Source organism: Rana temporaria, chromosome 5 (assembly GCF_905171775.1).
Source record: "Rana temporaria chromosome 5, aRanTem1.1, whole genome shotgun sequence".
NCBI classification, from domain to species: domain Eukaryota; kingdom Metazoa; phylum Chordata; class Amphibia; order Anura; family Ranidae; genus Rana; species Rana temporaria.
This window is the reverse complement of record NC_053493.1, coordinates 407,347,222-407,366,102: the sequence shown is the minus strand read 5'-3', so window position 1 is coordinate 407,366,102 and position 18,881 is coordinate 407,347,222. Positions and strand designations below refer to the sequence as shown.

General features: G+C 46.4%; 1 protein-coding gene across 1 annotated transcript in view; it reads left to right on the top strand.

The window, feature by feature from the left end:
• The window catches only part of FAM135B (family with sequence similarity 135 member B), a 134,886-nt gene that overhangs the window by 36,120 nt on the left and 79,885 nt on the right, over nt 1-18,881 (top strand). Inside the window, exons 6-7 of the mRNA XM_040355006.1 lie at nt 4,208-4,334; nt 10,758-10,911. Coding sequence (XP_040210940.1) covers nt 4,208-4,334; nt 10,758-10,911 — 281 coding nt within the window. The remainder of the gene's footprint in view (nt 1-4,207; nt 4,335-10,757; nt 10,912-18,881) is intronic.

The following is an 18,881-nucleotide window of genomic DNA, read 5'->3' as shown; positions in this document are numbered from 1 at the left end:
GGCGCGGGAAAGCGGGTATCGGCGTATATCGCGCACCCACGATTTTGCCCTGATTTTCAGGGCAAAAAAGTGCGCGATATACGCCGATAAATACGGTAATAATAGTACAGTTGAAAAGTGCAGACTGATTAGTTCTCTACATGTTTCGCCACAGGTAGTAGCTTCCTCAGGAGAATTTATTTATCAGGCACTGTAAACACTAGAAATAGAAAAAGATTTTTTTAGAAAACATAACACGAGACATAATAACAATACAACATAATTATAAGGACATACAAAATTATTATTTTCGCGGATTGGCTGAGAACACACTGGCAAGTTATATCCAAATTCATAGGGGAATCTCTAAGGCCGCGTACACACGGTCGATCCAAACCGATGAGAATGGTCCGACGGACCGTTTTCATCGGTTCACCGCTGAAGTGGCCTGATGGTCTGATGTGTGTGCACACCATCAGTTCAAAATCCGATCGGGTCAGAACGCGGTGACGTAAAACACACGACGTGCTGAAAAATACTAAGTTCAATGCTTCCAAGCATGCGTCGACTTGATTCTGAGTATGCGCGGGTTTTGAACCGATGCTTTTGTGTACTAACCATCGGTTTGGACCTATCGGGCAGCGGTCCATCGGTTCGATTTTAAAGCAAGTTCTAAAATTTTTGACCGAAGGACAACGGACCGATGGGCCGTACACACGGTCGGTTTGGACCGATGAAACTGGACTTCAGTCCGTTTTCATCGGTTTGGACCAACCGTGTGTACGCGGCCTAAAGGATCAATTCCCTTATGAGACTCCGCTTCTCATGCAATAATGGCACTAAGCCTTCTACAGGTGGAAAGGCTAACTGCACCTGCCTACAGACACATTACATTTGTTGTGGAGCTAGACGGACTCAGAGACAATAGACTTACATGGCGTTTACAGTCATAGAGCCAGATTCTCGTACAATTACGGCGGCGCAACGTAACCCGTTTACGTTACACTGCCGCAAGTTTTCAGTGTTAGTGCCTGATCCACAAAACACTTACCTGTAAACTTGCGGCGGTGTATCGTAAACACGTCCGGCGCAAGCCCGCCCAATTCAAATGGGGCGTCTACCATTAAAATTAGGCGCGCTCCCGCGCCGGACGTTCTGCGCATGCTCAGTTTAGAAATTCCCACCGTGCTTTGTGCGATGTGACGTCATTTTTTAGAACGGCGACGTGTGTAGCATCCATTCGTATTCCCGGACGTCTTACGCCAAAACAAAAAAATTAGAAATTCGACCCGGGAACGACGGCCATACTTTAACATGGCTCGACTAAAGTTAAGCCATGTTAAAGCAGGTGTAACTTTGCGACGGGAAAAAATTACTAGCGATGACGTAACGGACGCGAAAACCGTCGTGGATCGTCTAAAATGCTCATTAGCATACCCAACGCAGGAAAACGACGCAAACTCCACCCAGTGGCGGCCGAAGTATTGCATCCTAAGATGTGTAAGTCAATTACACCTGTCGGATCTTAGGGCTATCTATGCGGAACTGATTCTATGAATCAGCCGCATAGATACGACAGGAGATAGGTCGTCGTATCTGTTCTGTGAATCTGGCCCATAGTCGCCTGAAAAACTGGCAGGTAAACCTGATCAGAAATATTTGTGAAATGACCCTAAGGCCCCTTTCACACTACTACGACTTCAAAGTCACGCGATTTTTCCGCAATTTCAGGGAATGCCTGTGGCATCAAAGTCGGACCAAAGTAGTGCAGGGACTACGTTGAAGTCGGAACGACTTGAAGTCGTACTAATATGAATGGTTGTCATTGGAAATCATGGGGAACGACTTCTCATGCAACTTTGCCATCACAAATCGTGGGACAAGTCGTACAAGTGTGAAAGGGGCCTTAAGCAGACACTAAGAATTTATGACGCCCGCCTGATGCTCAATCCAAGAAAAACCCGCCTGGAGTTAAAGGATAGTGGACATGTATAACAACATCCTAAGGGAAAAAAAAATTCCATCCAGGACTCCCTAGAAAAAGTTACACCATTATTGTAAAGTACCTCACAGCCCAGAGTTGGTGTTGTGAACAAGCCCTCAGTGTACTTGGTGTCAGGATACAGGATTCCGAGGCAGAGCTGCTGTTAGAAATCACCGGGCCCCGTACAGCCTACCTGGCAGGGCCCCCCTTAATTATATCAAAACAAAATTTTCACAATAACTATAATAAAATCATTCTTAGCGGACACAAATTTAACAGGGAAGCTGTGTGAATTAGCCCTTTTTAAAAAAAATTCAAAAACATTTTATAATTAAAAAAAAGTTGAAGGGGCAGATCCACAAAGATCTGCCCCGGCGCAGCGTATCTGAGATACGCTACGCCGCCGTAACTTACTTTTTTTGGTTCGAATCCAAAAAGAATTTGCGCCGTAAGTTACGGCGGCGTAGTGTATCTCTCGTGGCATAAGGCTGCAGAATTCAAATTGGGCGGGTAGGGGGCGTCGAACGAACTGCACATGCACCGTCCCTAGATTTCCCGCCGTGCATTGCGCTAAATGACGTCGCAAGGACGTCATTGTTTTGACGTGGACGTAAATTACGTCCATCCCGATTCACGGACGACTTACGCAAACGAAAAAAAAAATCAAATTAAACGCGGGAACGACGGCCATACTTAACATAGCAGGTTTAACTATACGCCGGAAAAAGCCGACTATAGAGCCGACGTAAAAGAATGCGACAGCCGCTCGTACGTTCGTGGATCGTCGGAAATAGCTAATTTGCATACTCGACGCGGATTACGACGGGAACGCCACCCAGCGGACGCCTAAGAATTGCATCTTAGATCCGAAGGCGTACGAAGATGTACGCCTGTCGGATCTAACCCAGATGACGTTGTATCTTGTTTTGAGGACTCAAAACAAAGATACGACGCGGGAAATTTGAAAGTACGCCGGCGTACTCGCTTTGTGGATCTGCCCCGAAATGTTTAAAATTATTTGATTTTACAAATTTTTTTTTTTTTTTTACAAGGGATTAAAACAATACAGAGTTATAATTTGTTATTTTTTTTTTAACGGGACAGGGAAGCCGGCAGTTGTGTCTGTGTCTCTCCCTGCAGCTGCTGAAAGTTGGCAGGAGGGAGAGAAACCTGTTTTCAGCTGCTGCAGAGAGCCTCACAGGGCATCCTGTAATTGCCCCTCCATCCCTCTAGTGTTTGGGCCCCCCCGTATGCCCGGGCCCCCTACAGGAGGACTAATGGTTCCTCCCCTATCAGCGGCCCTGTTCAGAGGTACCACACGTAAGTCACAATGGCTAAAAATAAAGGGCCAGATCCACATAGAAATAGATTGGCGCAGCGTACATTTGGCTGCTTTGAATCCTCAAAGAATTTGCGCCGTAAGTTATGGCGCCGTAGTGTATCTCTGGAGGCGGAATTCAAATCGGCGATTAGGGGGCGGGTTTCATTTAAATGAAGCGTGTCCCCGCGCCGAATGAACTGCGCATGCGCCGTCCCGAAATTTCCCGGCATGCATTGCGCTAAATGACGTCACTAATTAACTTAGACGGGACTTACGTACATTCCGATTCACGGACGACTTACGCAAAAAAAAATTCAAATTTCGACGCGGGAACGACGGTCATACTTAACATGGCAAGTCTATCTATACGCCGCAAAATACCAGCTTTAACTATACGCCGGTAAAAGCCGACTAGAGACGACCTAAAGGAATGCGCCGGCCGCTCGTATGTTCGTGGATCGTCGGAAATAGCTAATTTGCATACTCGACGCGGAAAATGACGTGAACGCCACCCAGCGGACGCTGAAGTATTGCATCTTAGATCCGAAGGTGTACAAAGCCTTACGCCTGTCGGATCTAACCCAGATGCCGTCGTATCTTGGTTTGAGGATTCAAACTAAAGATACGACGTAGGTAATTTGAAAGTACGCCGGCGTATCAGTAGATACGCCGGCGTACTCGCTCTGAGGATCTGGCCCAAAATGCACATAAGTTCCTTCTACTCTCGCTATACTAAGCACTAATAAAGGTCTTATTAATAAATTCATAAAAGTCATCTGGATCTTATATTTTATATTTATGAAAAAAAAATACCATATTGGCCAATGTGAACCAGATTCCAGCACATAAAGATATAAGAGTCACAATAAAAAGGTCCTCTTTAATTGTCTGTGATCTTCAATTTCCAATGTATTGTCTTCTAGTTTTGTTCGTCCAGTAAGAGGCTCCTGGTTGGGAAAAAGTAACCAAGAATTGGCGACGGACCAGACAAGCGTTTCTCTTGAAAACCTGGTTTTTGGAGCTGCATACTGCAAACCACCTTCTCCAGAGGTAGGAATTTGCTTAGCTGTCTTAGCAGTGTGGAGTTATGACCCTCTGAACTTCTGATACAGACTGAAATGAACCCGGTATGCCTTAAGCCTGGTACAAATGATCGTATTTCCGTCAGACAAAGAGTAGGACTTTATTCCGAAGGTCGTTGGCCGTGAACTTGTTCTGCATACAGAGGGCAAAACGTTTTCAGCTCTTTAGCGCCACCCTTTGGGCAACTTCTGCTAATGTTGTGCTGTGGTTAGCATTGGTTCTGAGCATGCGTGTTTGTACTTTGGATTTTTTTCCGAAAGACTTCCGACGGCACATACTTGTTGTCGAAAAATTTTAAAGCATGCTATCCAACATTTGTTGTTGGAAAATCCAACATCAATTGTCCGATAGAGCGATTTTCCGACAAAACCCTTCCATCACACAATTCCCGTCGGAAAATCCGGTCATGTCTATGGGCCTTAACCGGTTCCTTCCTCACTTCAGCCCCAGAAGAATTTACCCCCTTCCTGACCAGAGCACTTTTTGCGATTCGGCACTGCGTTGCTTTAACTAACAATTGCACGGGTGTGCGATGCTGTACCCAACAAAATTGACGTCCTTTTTTCCCCACAAATAGAGCTTTCTTTTGGTGGTATTTAATCATCTCTGCGGTTTTTTATTTTTTTGCGCTATAAACAAAAAAAAAGCGACAATTTTGAAAAAAAGCAATATTTTTTACCTTTTGCTATAATAAATATCCCCAAAAAAAATATATAAAAAAAATTTCTCAGTTTAGGCCGATACGTATTCTTCTACATATTTTTGGTAAAAAAATTGCAATAAGCGTATAGTGATTGGGATAGTTTTATGGCATTTTTATTAATATTTTTTTGTGACATTATGGCGGACACATCGGACAACTTTGACGCTTTTTTGGGACCATTGTCCTTTATACAGCGATCAGTGCTATAAAAATGTACTGATTACTATGTAAATGACCCTGGCAGGGAAGGGGTTAACCACTAGGAGCGAGGAAGGGGTTAAGTGTGTCCTAGGGAGTGATTCTTACTGTGTGGGGGATGGGCTTCAAGTGACACAACAGTGATCACTGCTCCCGATCACAGGGAGCAGTAGATCACTGTCCTGTCACTAGGCAGAACAGGGAAATGCCTTGTTTACATAGGCATCGCCCCGTTCTGCAGCTCCGTGACACGATCGCGGGACACTGAGGTTGCGGCAGGGGTGCGCCCCTTTGCGCAGCCGTGCCATTCTGTCGACGTAAATGTACAGGCGGCGGTCAGCAAGTGGTTAAAGAAGTACAGTGCTAAATAACAAAAAATGGCCTGTTCATGAAGGGGGTAAAAGCTTCTAGAGCTCAAGTGGTTAAATTTTGAACGTGCCCTAGAAGTTGGTCAGATTAGCCTTGGAGTACCACTCTGTATATTGAAAAGAAGACATCAATGACAATATTTCTGGGGGTGAGAAAGTATGCGCAATAAAAGATTTCCATCTGCGGAGGAAGTGTTTGGTGGGAGTATATTTTGGATTTCGGTATCAAGCTTCTCTTTATAGAAGAGGGTCAAAAGATCCTTGTTAACTGCGGCAGTTGTAGGAACTGAAGAGACCGTCTAAACTTTCACACTATTTCTATGAAAGATGGATCTATGGAGAAATAACAGCTCTGTGGTTATCCAGACTTAGAGAGACATCTTTATTGTAACTAAGCAAAAGCAGAGGAGGGGGTTTGGGCGTCCGCAGAACTTTTTTCAGGGGAGGGCATCATTTTACGCCCTTATGCTTTTCAACACTGTCATTATCATGGTCAGAGACTGCAGACATAGTACAGGAGATGGTCAAAGACTACGGACATAGTACAGGAGATGGTCAAAGACTACGGACATAGTACAGGAGATGTTCAAAGACTACGGACATAGTACAGGAGATGTTCAAAGACTACGGACATAGTACAGGAGACGTTCAAAGACTACGGACATAGTACAGGAGATGTTCAAAGACTACGGACATAGTACAGGAGATGTTCAAAGACTACGGACATAGTACAGGAGATGTTCAAAGACTACGGACATAGTACAGGAGATGTTCAAAGACTACGGACATAGTACAGGAGATGTTCAAAGACTACGGACATAGTACAGGAGATGTTCAAAGACTGCGGACATAGTACAGGAGATGGTCAGAGACTGCAGATATAGTACAAGAGATGGCCAGAGACTGCGGACAATCGGACATGCTACAAGAGACGGTCAGAGACCGCATACATGGCACAAGAGACTGTCAGAGACTGTGGACATGGCACAATAGATGATCCGAGGCTGCATACATGGCTCAAGAGACTGTAAAAGGTTGCAGACATGGCACAAGAGACTGTAAGGCCCCGTACACACGAGAGGATCTATCCGCTGGAATTGATCTGCGCATCAGTTCCAGCGGATAGATCCGCTGGTGTGTACATCCCAGCGGATCTTTTTCCGCGGATTTTTTTCGGCCCGACCGATTTCCAGCAGATAAAAATTTCTTAGCATGCTAAGAAATCTATCCGCTGGAATCAGCTTCAGCGGAGCGATCCGGTGGTCTGTACAGACTCACCGGATCGATCCGTCCGATTCCCTCCCTCGCATGCGTCGTAATGATTCGACGCATTCGTGGGTTTCCTTATATGACAGCGTCGCGCAGGTCGCCGCGTCATCATCGCGGCGACGGCGCGACACGTCATTGCGAAGGGATTTCGGCGCGGATTTCGATCCGATGGTGAGTACACTCCATCGGATCCAAATCCGGGGAAATCCTCGAGAGGATTTATCCGCGGTTACGGTCCGGCGGACCGTATCCGCGGATCAATCCTCTCGTCTGTACCCGGCATAAGAGACTGCATACATGTGGGGGGGGGGGGTGACAGAGAGAGACAGGGGGGGAGAAAGACAGGGGGATAATTCCCCTATGTCCCAGTGGTGTGTGTAGTGCTCAGTATGGTACCTTGCATGGCAGCAGGATGTGCATGGCGGCCAGCGGCTGGAAAGACCCATTTTTATTCTGGGTGAGAACAGAAGGTGCTCTGTTCCTTCCATTGGATCTATGATGTGACATGGAGCGGCCCCTCGCAGCTTGCATTTCCTGCCTGTCCTTGTTCTGTGAAACCCAGTCAGTCTGTTCTCCAGGCCTGGGAGCCATGAGGAGGTTTAAGGAGTCCAGGGGTTCCAGGCTCCGGGAGGCACCAGGGACGCTGTGCCTGCTGTTCCTGGCATCTTGCTGCTCTACTTGCTCGTGACCTCCGTCTCCTAGGCCACTCGCACCATGTAGACCAGGGATGTCATCCTGCCCACCCCTCGAGGCCTTCGCTGTCCCGCTCCTCGCACCAGCTGTCACCGTACCTGCTAAACTGTGTACAGGTGCGAGCAGGTCCGGTGCTAGGATGAGGACCGAGTGGGGAACCCCCGATCCAATCCCTGATTGCAGGGGGCACTTTCCCCACATTGCCCCTACCTGCGGACGCCCATGGTTTTGGGTACTTGTAGCCCGGTGATCCTAAAAATAAAGTTTATGGTATGGTTCCAAAAAGTTTACACTTTATCACAGTTCCGAAAACAATGCGATAGTGTAGGTTTGTTATGGCCGCAATGAGGGCAGGCCTAAAGGCGAGATTTAGAGGGAAGAAAAGGGACAAATACCCTGTGGGGTCGTTTACATTGCATTTCTCTCCAAGTTTCATTTATCAAATTTTATTTGATCCCTTCAGTAGTTTTGTGTCCAAATCTTCCTCTGAAAGATTCTTGTTCCATTTATTTTTTAGAAATGTATGGCACACAGCCATGTCGAAGTAGAAGTTTCATTGGCCATAAATGTCCGAAATTGAGTAGGACCATTTTTTTTAGAAGCTGATCAACCAGGGAAGGTTGAAAGAGTATGGACTTGTCAGAGCAGAACTTGGTGGTAGGTGAGGAGGTGCAAAGCAGAAGAAGGGAACTCAATCACAACAGATTGGAAAGGTTTTGAACTGGAAGGCTCCAAGTTGAATGCTACTTGTTCTTGGTTCATGAATGTTTTTGCTAATATTGATGACACGTAGGGGGACATTTACTAAAACTGGTGCACACAGAATAAGTTTCTAGGTTTTCTTGTCAAAGCTTAGTTGAGCAAGCTGAAGTTAGACGCTGGTTACTACCGTGTTTCCCTGAAAAAAAGGCCTACCCCAAAAATAAGACCTAGTGTTATTTTCCAGGAAGGCTGCAATATAAGCCCTACCCTGACAATAAGCCCTAGTTTAAAATGCTTGTAAAATCATATAATCCACTCTATTACAGTATTATATCATGTACAATGTGTGTGTTTCTGTAATATAATTGCGGGGAAGAGAGCTCCGGTGGGCCACTGAAGTGCAGAGCGGCGCTATAACAAAGGTATTTGGCACAATTATATTACAGAAACACACCATGTACATTATATAATACTTGAATAGAGTGGATTATAGGTGTAGCACTACCCCCCGCAGGTGCTGCTGGTTAGTTTTGGTCTGCCGCTTTTTATTAACCCTAGACTCTGAGCCAACACAGAGAACAGTGGTTCTCTGTGTTGGCTCAGAGTCTAGGGTTAATCAAAAACACGGTTGCAAGTCACTGAGTCTTTTTCATAGGCTTTTTTTTAATTCAACCACAACATTGACGAAACAAGGGGAATGGAGGGAGAGGGAAAGTTCAGGTACCTTTCTGTAGATCAATGAAACCTTGAGATCCCTGAGACAGGTGCACTCACTGTCGTTGGATCTTGCTCACCCGGACAGGCCTCTGCCACAGACCTGGCAGCCGGAATGATGCACGAACAGTCAAAAAGTGAAGGTCTCTGCCACAGACCTCATAGTAACAATAGCTTCTGAATGATCCTCTGCCATAGGATCCAATAATCAGAATTTTCCTCAGTAAACTCAGTTTCACAGTATGAAAAAGTCCCTGTAAGCCGACCTGGCAATACTGTGAAGCAGATAGGTCAGGATGTGTCCTCCAACTGAGGTACCAGGCTCTTCTCGAGATACCAGCTTCCAGATGTGTGCTCTCCAAGATGAGTCCTCCCCCGGTTCCTTCAGTTGAACAGCTTCTGCCCTCAGGACAGACAGCATAGGATCACCCTCGAGCCAGTAGGCCCCAGATAGCTGGGCCTACCTTCAGTTGCAAAGCCTCAGGCCAGCCAGCCCCAAGGCAGAAGAGGAACTGTCACATTCCCCAGGTCAAGGTGACCATGAGGCAAGAGACCAAGGAAAATGGCATCCACCCATTAAGTACCCTCTCCCAACATGCCCAGCGGTAAAGAAACTCCCACTAGGTTGGTTCTGGGAAAGAGCACCCAATACACTCTGACTGGATGTAACTTCCAAAACGGAACCAGAGGAGACAACGACACCTGCTGGGACCCATGGGAAATACACCCAACACAGTCAAAGCTGGAGCAAATGCCAATTTAGCCATTAACACAAATCTGAAACAACTACCTTTAAGATATGCCACTAAATTCGAATAATAGGGCCTGGTCAACAGGAGCAGGGCGCTACACACTCCCCCCACTACAAAAAAGACACAGTCTGGAAAAATCTGCTCTCAATCCTGAGAGCTGGTACCTGAACCATAAACTTGGATGGGGAGGGTAAGGATAGGAAAATAAAGAGTTTTACAGATCTTAACTCTTACAATATGAATATACAACAATACCACATTAACACATTAATCACAACCCATCACTATCTGTCTAAAACCACCCACTCTCCAGCAGTCTTGACAGCAGATCCGGTTCACCTACAAAACAAAAACAAAGACAACAAGCAAATGTTCAAAAAAAATATATATATATTACTGTACACTTGCAGAAGCAAAGCTACATCTCCTGAGAAATGGAGCTTCCCTTCTAACGTTAAACATAAGCAGTTATGTTGCAAACTTAAAAGTTCAATCCCCTTCTAGAGGAAACTTCTAACTACATTTCAGATATCCCACTAAATTTGAATAATAGCGCCTGGTCAACAGGAGCGGGGCGCTACATAGGATTTTACAAGCATTTTAACTTGGCTCACACTGGGGATTCCGGTCAGGCAGGGAGAGAAGACAGCACATTACATGGTAAGACCTACCCCGAAAATAAGCCCTAGTGTGTCTTTTGTATCCAAAATGAATATAAGATCTGGGCTTATTTTCGGGGAAACACGGTATGAACAGCTGTGCCAGTTTCTGTGTACACAGGTTTTGGTAAATATCCCCCCATATTGTCACAGTTGGCAGGTACTTCAGAAATAGAGTTAGCTGGGGGCTCCACCAAAATGTTGCTATGGGGCTCCGTGATTCATGGTTATGCCCCTGGTTTTAACCCTTCCAACTCTATCTAAAACAGAAAGGTTTTATGCTTACTGTATATACAACAGCATTCAACTGATTTGATATCTCTTCCTTGCAGGAAACTTGCTATGTGCCATCAGATACGTGCATACAACATGCCTACAAGTGGCACAAGGATCTTTGCCAGCTGCTGCTGTCTGCATACAGTGGGCTCTCCTCCTACTATGCCACCCTTCTAAAGGAAATCCCAGATTTAACCCAAATTGACATAGGTAAGTGGTTCCTGTTTGATACATAAGTAGTAATAAAGCTTATGAATTATAATGAGTAGACATGTGCAATTTGTTTAGTTTCAAATTCGTTTTTTAACAAATTTTTAGAAATTCGTTAATATCGAATTTTCGTATTTCCGAATTTTTCAATTTCTGAAATTTTGAATTTCCGGATTTTCGTATTTCCAAATTTTTCAATTTACAAATTTTTGGATTTACGAAATTTAGAATTTCCAAATTTCCTTATGTCCCAATTTCGTAAATTCGGATTTTTGGATTTTCATAAAGTCGTAAATTTGGATTTTCGTCAATTCGTAAATTAAAAAATTCAAAGTTTGGAAAATTCGAGATTCGAAAATTCGAAATGGCAAATGGGAAATTTCCGAATTTTTAGAATTTCCGAATTTCTGAAAATTCTTTGTTTTAGAAAAATTCGAAAAATGTGGTGTTTTTGTTTTATTTGGTCTTTGCTTTTTCGAAAATTCGAAATCCAGAAATTTGGAATTCCGAATTTTCGAATTTCCAAATTCCGAATTTTCAAATTTCCGAGTAAAGCAAAAAAACGAATAAAACAAAAAAAAATAATTTTTCAAATTTCCGAAAAAAGCAAAAAAAAAACACGAATGAAACAAAAACAAAAAAAAAAAGTTTTTTTTTGGCAGTGCACATGTCTAATATTGAGCAAACCAAACTTTTTTCTTCAAAAATTGGATTTTTACTCAGAGTGGAACAATGTCATCAAACATACGCTTGTCACTGGTTACTAATATGCCAAAGAAAAATCTGTGGCCTCTGTCAGTAAACTGGTAAAGAGGTAAATCTTGACCAGTGGTGGGGTAGGACTTCAGCTACCTACCGCCCAAAGTCTCTGTGACCCCAGGTCGCCGAGCTACGTCCCTCGAAGCTTGATCATTTTTTTTTGGTATTTTTTGGGGCATTTTTTTATATTCATGGCAGGTGAGGCTGCACATCCCTGAGCTGACATACACAAAGGGCGGGGATGCCTGTGACATAATTGCCCTAATAAGGCAATGTGACAATATTAGTTTAATAAATAGACCCTTTACATATTCATTCATTATTTACATAATTAGTTTAGTTAAATTTGTCCAATTAATTTAATTCATTTTCTGAATTTATTTTGTTTATTTGGGTTCGCAACGATTCATTATTTACATAAAAAAAGTTCGTTAACCACTTAAAGCGGAGTTCCACCCTATTTTACCACTTTGAACCATCCCTTTTAATACTGCCCCCTTAAATAGATTTGGCATGTTTTTTTTTTTTATTTTAAAAACTCACTGTGCTCTGCCGATAAGTTTATTTCTCCCGCCGCAGCGGATTCAGCGCTGCTATGCCTCCTGGGGAGATGCTTGTTATCGAGCCCAGGAGGCAGAAGTATCGCGGGACTTCAGCCGCAGTAAAAAAAAAACTCGAGCGTGCGTGCGGGCGGGCGGAGGCTGAGACATGGTTTACAGCCCCGCCCACCGCACTAATTATGTATTCGGCGGGCGGGACGAGTGTTGGTGTCGGCATATATAGCAGAGCGGAGCGGGGCGGGCGGAGGCGGAGACATCGTTAACGTCCCCGCCCACCGCTGCACTAATTATGTACTCGGCGGGGGGGGGGGGGGCTGAGCGACAGTGTTGGGAGATAGAGCAGAGCGGGCGGGCGGAGGCGGAGACATGGTTAACAGCCCCGCCCACCGCAATAGTTATGTACTCGGCGGAGGGGGGCGTGGGGGGGTGAGAACGACGACGAGGGGTGTAGTGTGTGTGAGAAAGCACCCAGCTAACACAGCCACTGTGCTATGAAACGGCTGCCTCACTGTGCCATGAAACTCTGTCTCACGTGGGCCATCAAATGCAACCACTGTGCCAAACGCTGCCTAACTGTGCCCATCAAACGCATCCACTGTGCCAAACGCTGCCTAACTGTGCCCATCAAACGCATCCACTGTGCCAAACGCTGCCTAACTGTGCCCATCAAACGCATCCACTGTGCCAAACGCTGCCTAACTGTGCCCATCAAACGCATCCACTGTGCCAAACGCTGCCTAACTGTGCCCATCAAACGCATCCACTGTGCCAAACGCTGCCTAACTGTGCCCATCAAACGCATCCACTGTGCCAAACGCTGCCTAACTGTGCCCATCAAACGCATCCACTGTGCTAAACGCTACCTAACTGTGCCCATCAAACGCATCCACTGCCTAACTGTGCCCATCAAACGCATCCACTGTGCCAAACGCTACCTAACTGTGCCCATCAAACGCATCCACTGCCTAACTGTGCCCATCAAACGCATCCACTGTGCCAAACGCTACCTAACTGTGCCCATCAAACGCATCCACTGCCTAACTGTGCCCATCAAACGCATCCACTGTGCCCAACGCTGCTTCACTGTGCCCGTAAAGCGCATCCATGTGCTGGGGGTGATGCGATTTGGTGGGAGCGTTGCAATGTGCTGGGGGCTATGCGATTTGGCGGGGGGCAATGCCCTGTGTTGGGTTGATGCAATGTGCTGGAGCGATGTGACTTGGCGAGGGGCGATGCAATGTGCTGGGGTGATGCGATTTGGTGGGGGGGTGATGCAATGTGCTGGGGCGATGTGATGGCAGGCGATGCTATGTTCTGGTGCGATGTTATGCAATTTGGTGGGGGGCGCGGTGATTTGGTGGGGGGGTATTGCAATGTGCTGGTGCGATGGGGGCTATGCGATTTGGCGGGGGGCAATGCCCTGTGTTGGGTTGATTCAATGTGCTGGGGCGGTGCGACTTGGCGAGGGGTGATGCAATGTGCTGGGGTGATGTGATTTGGTGGGGGGGGCATTGCAATGTGCTGGTGCGATGCGGGCTATGCGATTTGGCGGGGGGCAATGCCCTGTGTTGGGTTGATGCAATGTGCTGGGGCGGTGCGACTTGGCGAGGGGCGATGCAATGTGCTGGGGTGATGCGATTTGGTGGGGGCAATGTGATTTGGTGGGGCATTGCAATGTGCTGGTGCGATGGGGGCTATGCGATTTGGCGGGGGGCAATGCCCTGTGTTGGGTTGATGCAATGTGCTGGGGCGGTGCGACTTGGCGAGGGGCGATGCAATGTGCTGGGGTGATGTGATTTGGTGGGGGGGCATTGCAATGTGCTGGTGCGAAGCGGGCTATGCGATTTGGCGGGGGGCAATGCCCTGTGTTGGGTTGATGCAATGTGCTGGGGCGGTGCGACTTGGCGAGGGGCGATGCAATGTGCTGGGGTGATGCGATTTGGTGGGGGCAATGTGATTTGGTGGGGGGGCATTGCAATGTGCTGGTGCGATGGGGGCTATGCGATTTGGCGGGGGGCAATGCCCTGTGTTGGGTTGATGCAATGTGCTGGGGCGGTGCGACTTGGCGAGGGGCGATGCAATGTGCTGGGGTGATGTGATTTGGTGGGGGGGCATTGCAATGTGCTGGTGCGAAGCGGGCTATGCGATTTGGCGGGGGGCAATGCCCTGTGTTGGGTTGATGCAATGTGCTGGGGCGGTGCGACTTGGCGAGGGGCGATGCAATGTGCTGGGGTGATGCGATTTGGTGGGGGCAATGTGATTTGGTGGGGGGGCATTGCAATGTGCTGGTGCGATGGGGGCTATGCGATTTGGCGGGGGGCAATGCCCTGTGTTGGGTTGATGCAATGTGCTGGGGCGATGCGACTTGGCGAGGGGCGATGCGATTTGGTGGTAGGCGATGCTGTGTGCTGGTGTGATGTTATGCAATTTGTTGGGGGGCGATGCGATTTGGGGGGGGCAATGTTATTTGGTGGGGGGGCAATGCGATGTGCTGGTGCGATGTGATGCAATTTGGCAGGGGGCAATGAGATGTGCTGGGGGCCGATGCGGTGTGCTGTGCTGGGGCCGATGCAGGGTGCCGGGGCCGATGTAGTGTGCTGTGCCAGAGCCGATGCGGGTTGCTGTGTCGGGGGCCGATGCGGGGTGCCAGAGCCGATGCGGGGGGCTGATGTGTGGTGCTGTGTCGGGGGCCGATGCGGGGTGCCGGAGCCGATGCGGGGTGCCTGAGCCGATGCGGGGTGCCGGGGGCCGATGCGGGGTGCTGTGTCAGGGGCCGATGCGGGGTGACGGGGCCGATTAGGGGTGCCGGGGCTGATGCAGCACAGCACAGGGATGGTGGGAACCCCTCATAATGAGCACAGCGGGTGTACAGACCTGGGAACTCAGCACAGGGATGGTGGGAACCCCTCATAATGAGCACAGCTGGTGTACAGACCCGGGAACTCAGCACAGGGATGGTGGGAACCCCTCATAATGGGCACAGCGGGTGTACAGACCCGGGAACTCAGCACAGGGATGGTGGGAACCCCTCATAATGGGCACAGCGGGTGTACAGACCCGGGAACAGCACAGGGATGGTGGGAACCCCTCATAATGGGCACAGCAGGTGTACAGACCCGGGAACTCAGCACAGGAATGGTGGGAACCCCTCATAATGGGCACAGCTGGTGTACAGACCCGGGAACTCAGCACAGGGATCGTGGGAACCCCTCATAATGGGCACAGCAGTTGTACAGACCCGGGAACTCAGTGCAGGGATGGTGGGAACCCCTCATAATGGGCACAGCTGGTGTACAGACCCGGGAACAGCACAGGGATGGTGGGAACCCCTCATAATGGGCACAGCGGGTGTACAGACCCGGGAACTCAGCACAGGAATGGTGGGAACCCCTCATAATGGGCACAGCTGGTGTACAGACCCGGGAACTCAGCACAGGGATCGTGGGAACCCCTCATAATGGGCACAGCAGTTGTACAGACCCGGGAACTCAGTGCAGGGATGGTGGGAACCCCTCATAATGGGCACAGCGGGTGTACAGACCCGGGAACAGCACAGGGATGGTGGGAACCCCTCATAATGGGCACAGCGGGTGTACAGACCCGGGAACTCAGCACAGGAATGGTGGGAACCCCTCATAATGGGCACAGCTGGTGTACAGACCCGGGAACTCAGCACAGGGATCGTGGGAACCCCTCATAATGGGCACAGCAGTTGTACAGACCCGGGAACTCAGTGCAGGGATGGTGGGAACCCCTCATAATGGGCACAGCTGGTGTACAGACCCGGGAACTCAGCACAGGGATGGTGGGAACCCCTCATAATGGGCACAGCGGGTGTACAGACCCGGGAACTCAGTGCAGGGATGGTGGGAACCCCTCATAATGGGCACAGCGGGTGTACAGACCCAGGAACTCAGCACAGGGATGGTGGGAACCCCTCATAATGGGCACAGCGGGTGTACAGACCCGGGAACTCAGCACAGGGATGGTGGGAACCCCTCATAACGGGCACAGCAGGAGTACAGACCCAGGAACTCAGCACAGGGATGGTGGGAACCCCTCATAATGGGCACAGCGGGTGTACAGACCCGGGAACTCAGCACAGGGATGGTGGGAACCCCTCATAATGGGCACAGCGGGTGTACAGACCCGGGAACTCAGTGCAGGGATGGTGGGAACCCCTCATGAAGGGTTCCCACCATCCCTGTTCTGTGCTGACTTCCTGTGGCTGTACCCCTGCTGTGCCCATTATGAGCGTACGAATCTGAATTGAGTTTCGGGCACAAAATACGAAATAACGGCTAATGCGAAACGGAACTAAACAAAATGAATTTATTGACAGTGCACATGTCTGGTATATGTATACACACCACATATATAACAAGATATATATATATATATATAATCTTGTTATGTAGATATATCTGCACAGGAACAAATTATTTCGTATATTTACTGGTTCCTGGAAGGAGGAGAGGTTTGCATAGATAAGGGGCGGTAACTTCCTCTGACACTCCCGTTGCTATTGAAACCTGATCTGAAACCATTACATTGCTTGTACAACACTGAGCTTGTGTGAGAACTGCAAGGCTGAAATCCAGGAAGTCATACAGTCTGGCTTCATGATGCCCACACTTAAGATGGCCCCAGTCAATTTCTGTTTTATAAAGTGTCTAAATGCTGTAACAACCTAACAAAACAGACCTTAGTTTACAGACTAACTGTAGTAGAATACATTAAGCTTGTGTATTACAGGGGTTTTCATATTTAAAAAGTTTTTTTTTTTAAATTGTGGCCGGAACTCCGCTTTAAGGACCTTGCCTGCTTTTCAGATTTGGTGTTTACAAGATTAAAACTGTTTTTTTATGCTAGAAAATTACTTAAAACCCCAAACATTATATATATTTTTTCTAACACCCTAGAGAATAAAATGGCGGTCATTGCAATACTTTTTGTCACACCGTATTTGCGCAGCGGTCTTACAAGCGCACTTTTTTTTGGAAAAAAATCACTTTTTTTAATAAAAAAATAAGACAACAGTAAAGTTAGCCCAATTTTTTTTATATTGTGAAAGATAATGTTACGCCGAGTAAAATGATACCCAACATGTCACGCTTCAAAATTGCGCTCGCTCGTGGAATGGCGACAAACATTTACCCTTAAAAATCTCCATAGGCGACGTTTAAAAAATTCTATAGGTTGCATCTTTTGAGTTACAGAGGAGGTCTAGGGCTAGAATTATTGCTCTCACTCTAACTACTTCACTTGTGTGGTTTGAACACCGTTTTTAAATGCGGGCGCTACTTACGTATGCGTTCGCTTCTGCGTGCAAGCTCGTCGGGAAAGGGCGCTTTAAAAAAAAAATGAGTTTTATTATTTATTTTTATTTATTTTATACATTTTTACACTAAAGAAAAAAAAATGGATCACTTTTATTCCTATTACAAGGAATGTAAACATCCGTTGTAATAGAAAAAAGCATGACAGGACCTCTTAAATATGAGATCTGGGGTCAAAAAGACGTCACATCTCATATTTACACTAGAATCCAAAAAAAAAATATTTGTCATTTGAAAAAATGACAACAAGAAAATGTCCCTTTAAGAAGCATGGGCGGAAGTGACGTTTTGACGTCACTTCCGCCCTGCTATGCTATGGAGACGGGTGGGGGCCATCTTGCCCTCACTCACATCCCAGCAATTCAGGCTGAAGGACCCGATCGCCTCCACTGCTGCCGACGGCTCCGGTAAGCGGCGGAGGGCACGGGAGAGCGGCAGGAGGGGGGGCCTTCGTCCGCCGAATCCGAATCCGAATCCGCCGAGGAGACCACCATTATCATTTAGAGGACCGCTCACTGAAAAGATGGATCTCTCGGTTGTGGCAGCAGCTGCTGCCGTTACCGAGATATCCATCTTTAAAAAAATGACACATATATACAGTGAGGGGTCTGCATTTGCCAGTTTCGGGATTCATTTTGTTTTTACTAATTCAGTTTGACCGAACTTGGAAAATTTGAATCAATTCGAATTCCATTCAAAATCCATTCGAAATCTATTTATTCTACCCGAAATTAAAAATTTGGAGGATGGTTATATTCTTACTCCATTATATTTTATTGTTTTTTTTTCTGATCTTTTCTATTCTATTATTTTCTATATTTTCTATTCTTTTCTTTTCTATTCTATTCAAATATTTATTCTATTTGAAATTCCAATTTCAGAAGATGATTATATTGTTATATTATTTCTATTCTATTGTTTTTTTTTTCTATTGTATTCTTTTCTATTATTTCATTTTCAATTATATTTTTTTCTATTCTATTTGAATTTGAATTCTGGAAGATGGTTATGTTATTTCTATTTTTATTTCTATTCTTTTATTTTATTTTTCTATTCTATTCTATATATTTTTTTCTATTTGAATTCAAATTTGAAATTTGAATTTCAGAAGATGTTTTTTTCTATTTTATTCTTCTTGTTCTTTAATTCAATTATATTCTGTTCTTTAATTATCTATTCAATTTTTTTCTGTTGTATGCTAATCTTTTTTTATTATTCACATTTACTCCTTGTTGTTGTCAGCTTGGATAGTTGTTGTGATTTATATTATAGTGGTTAGCGCTTATCACCATTTTTTCTATTTAATCTTTTT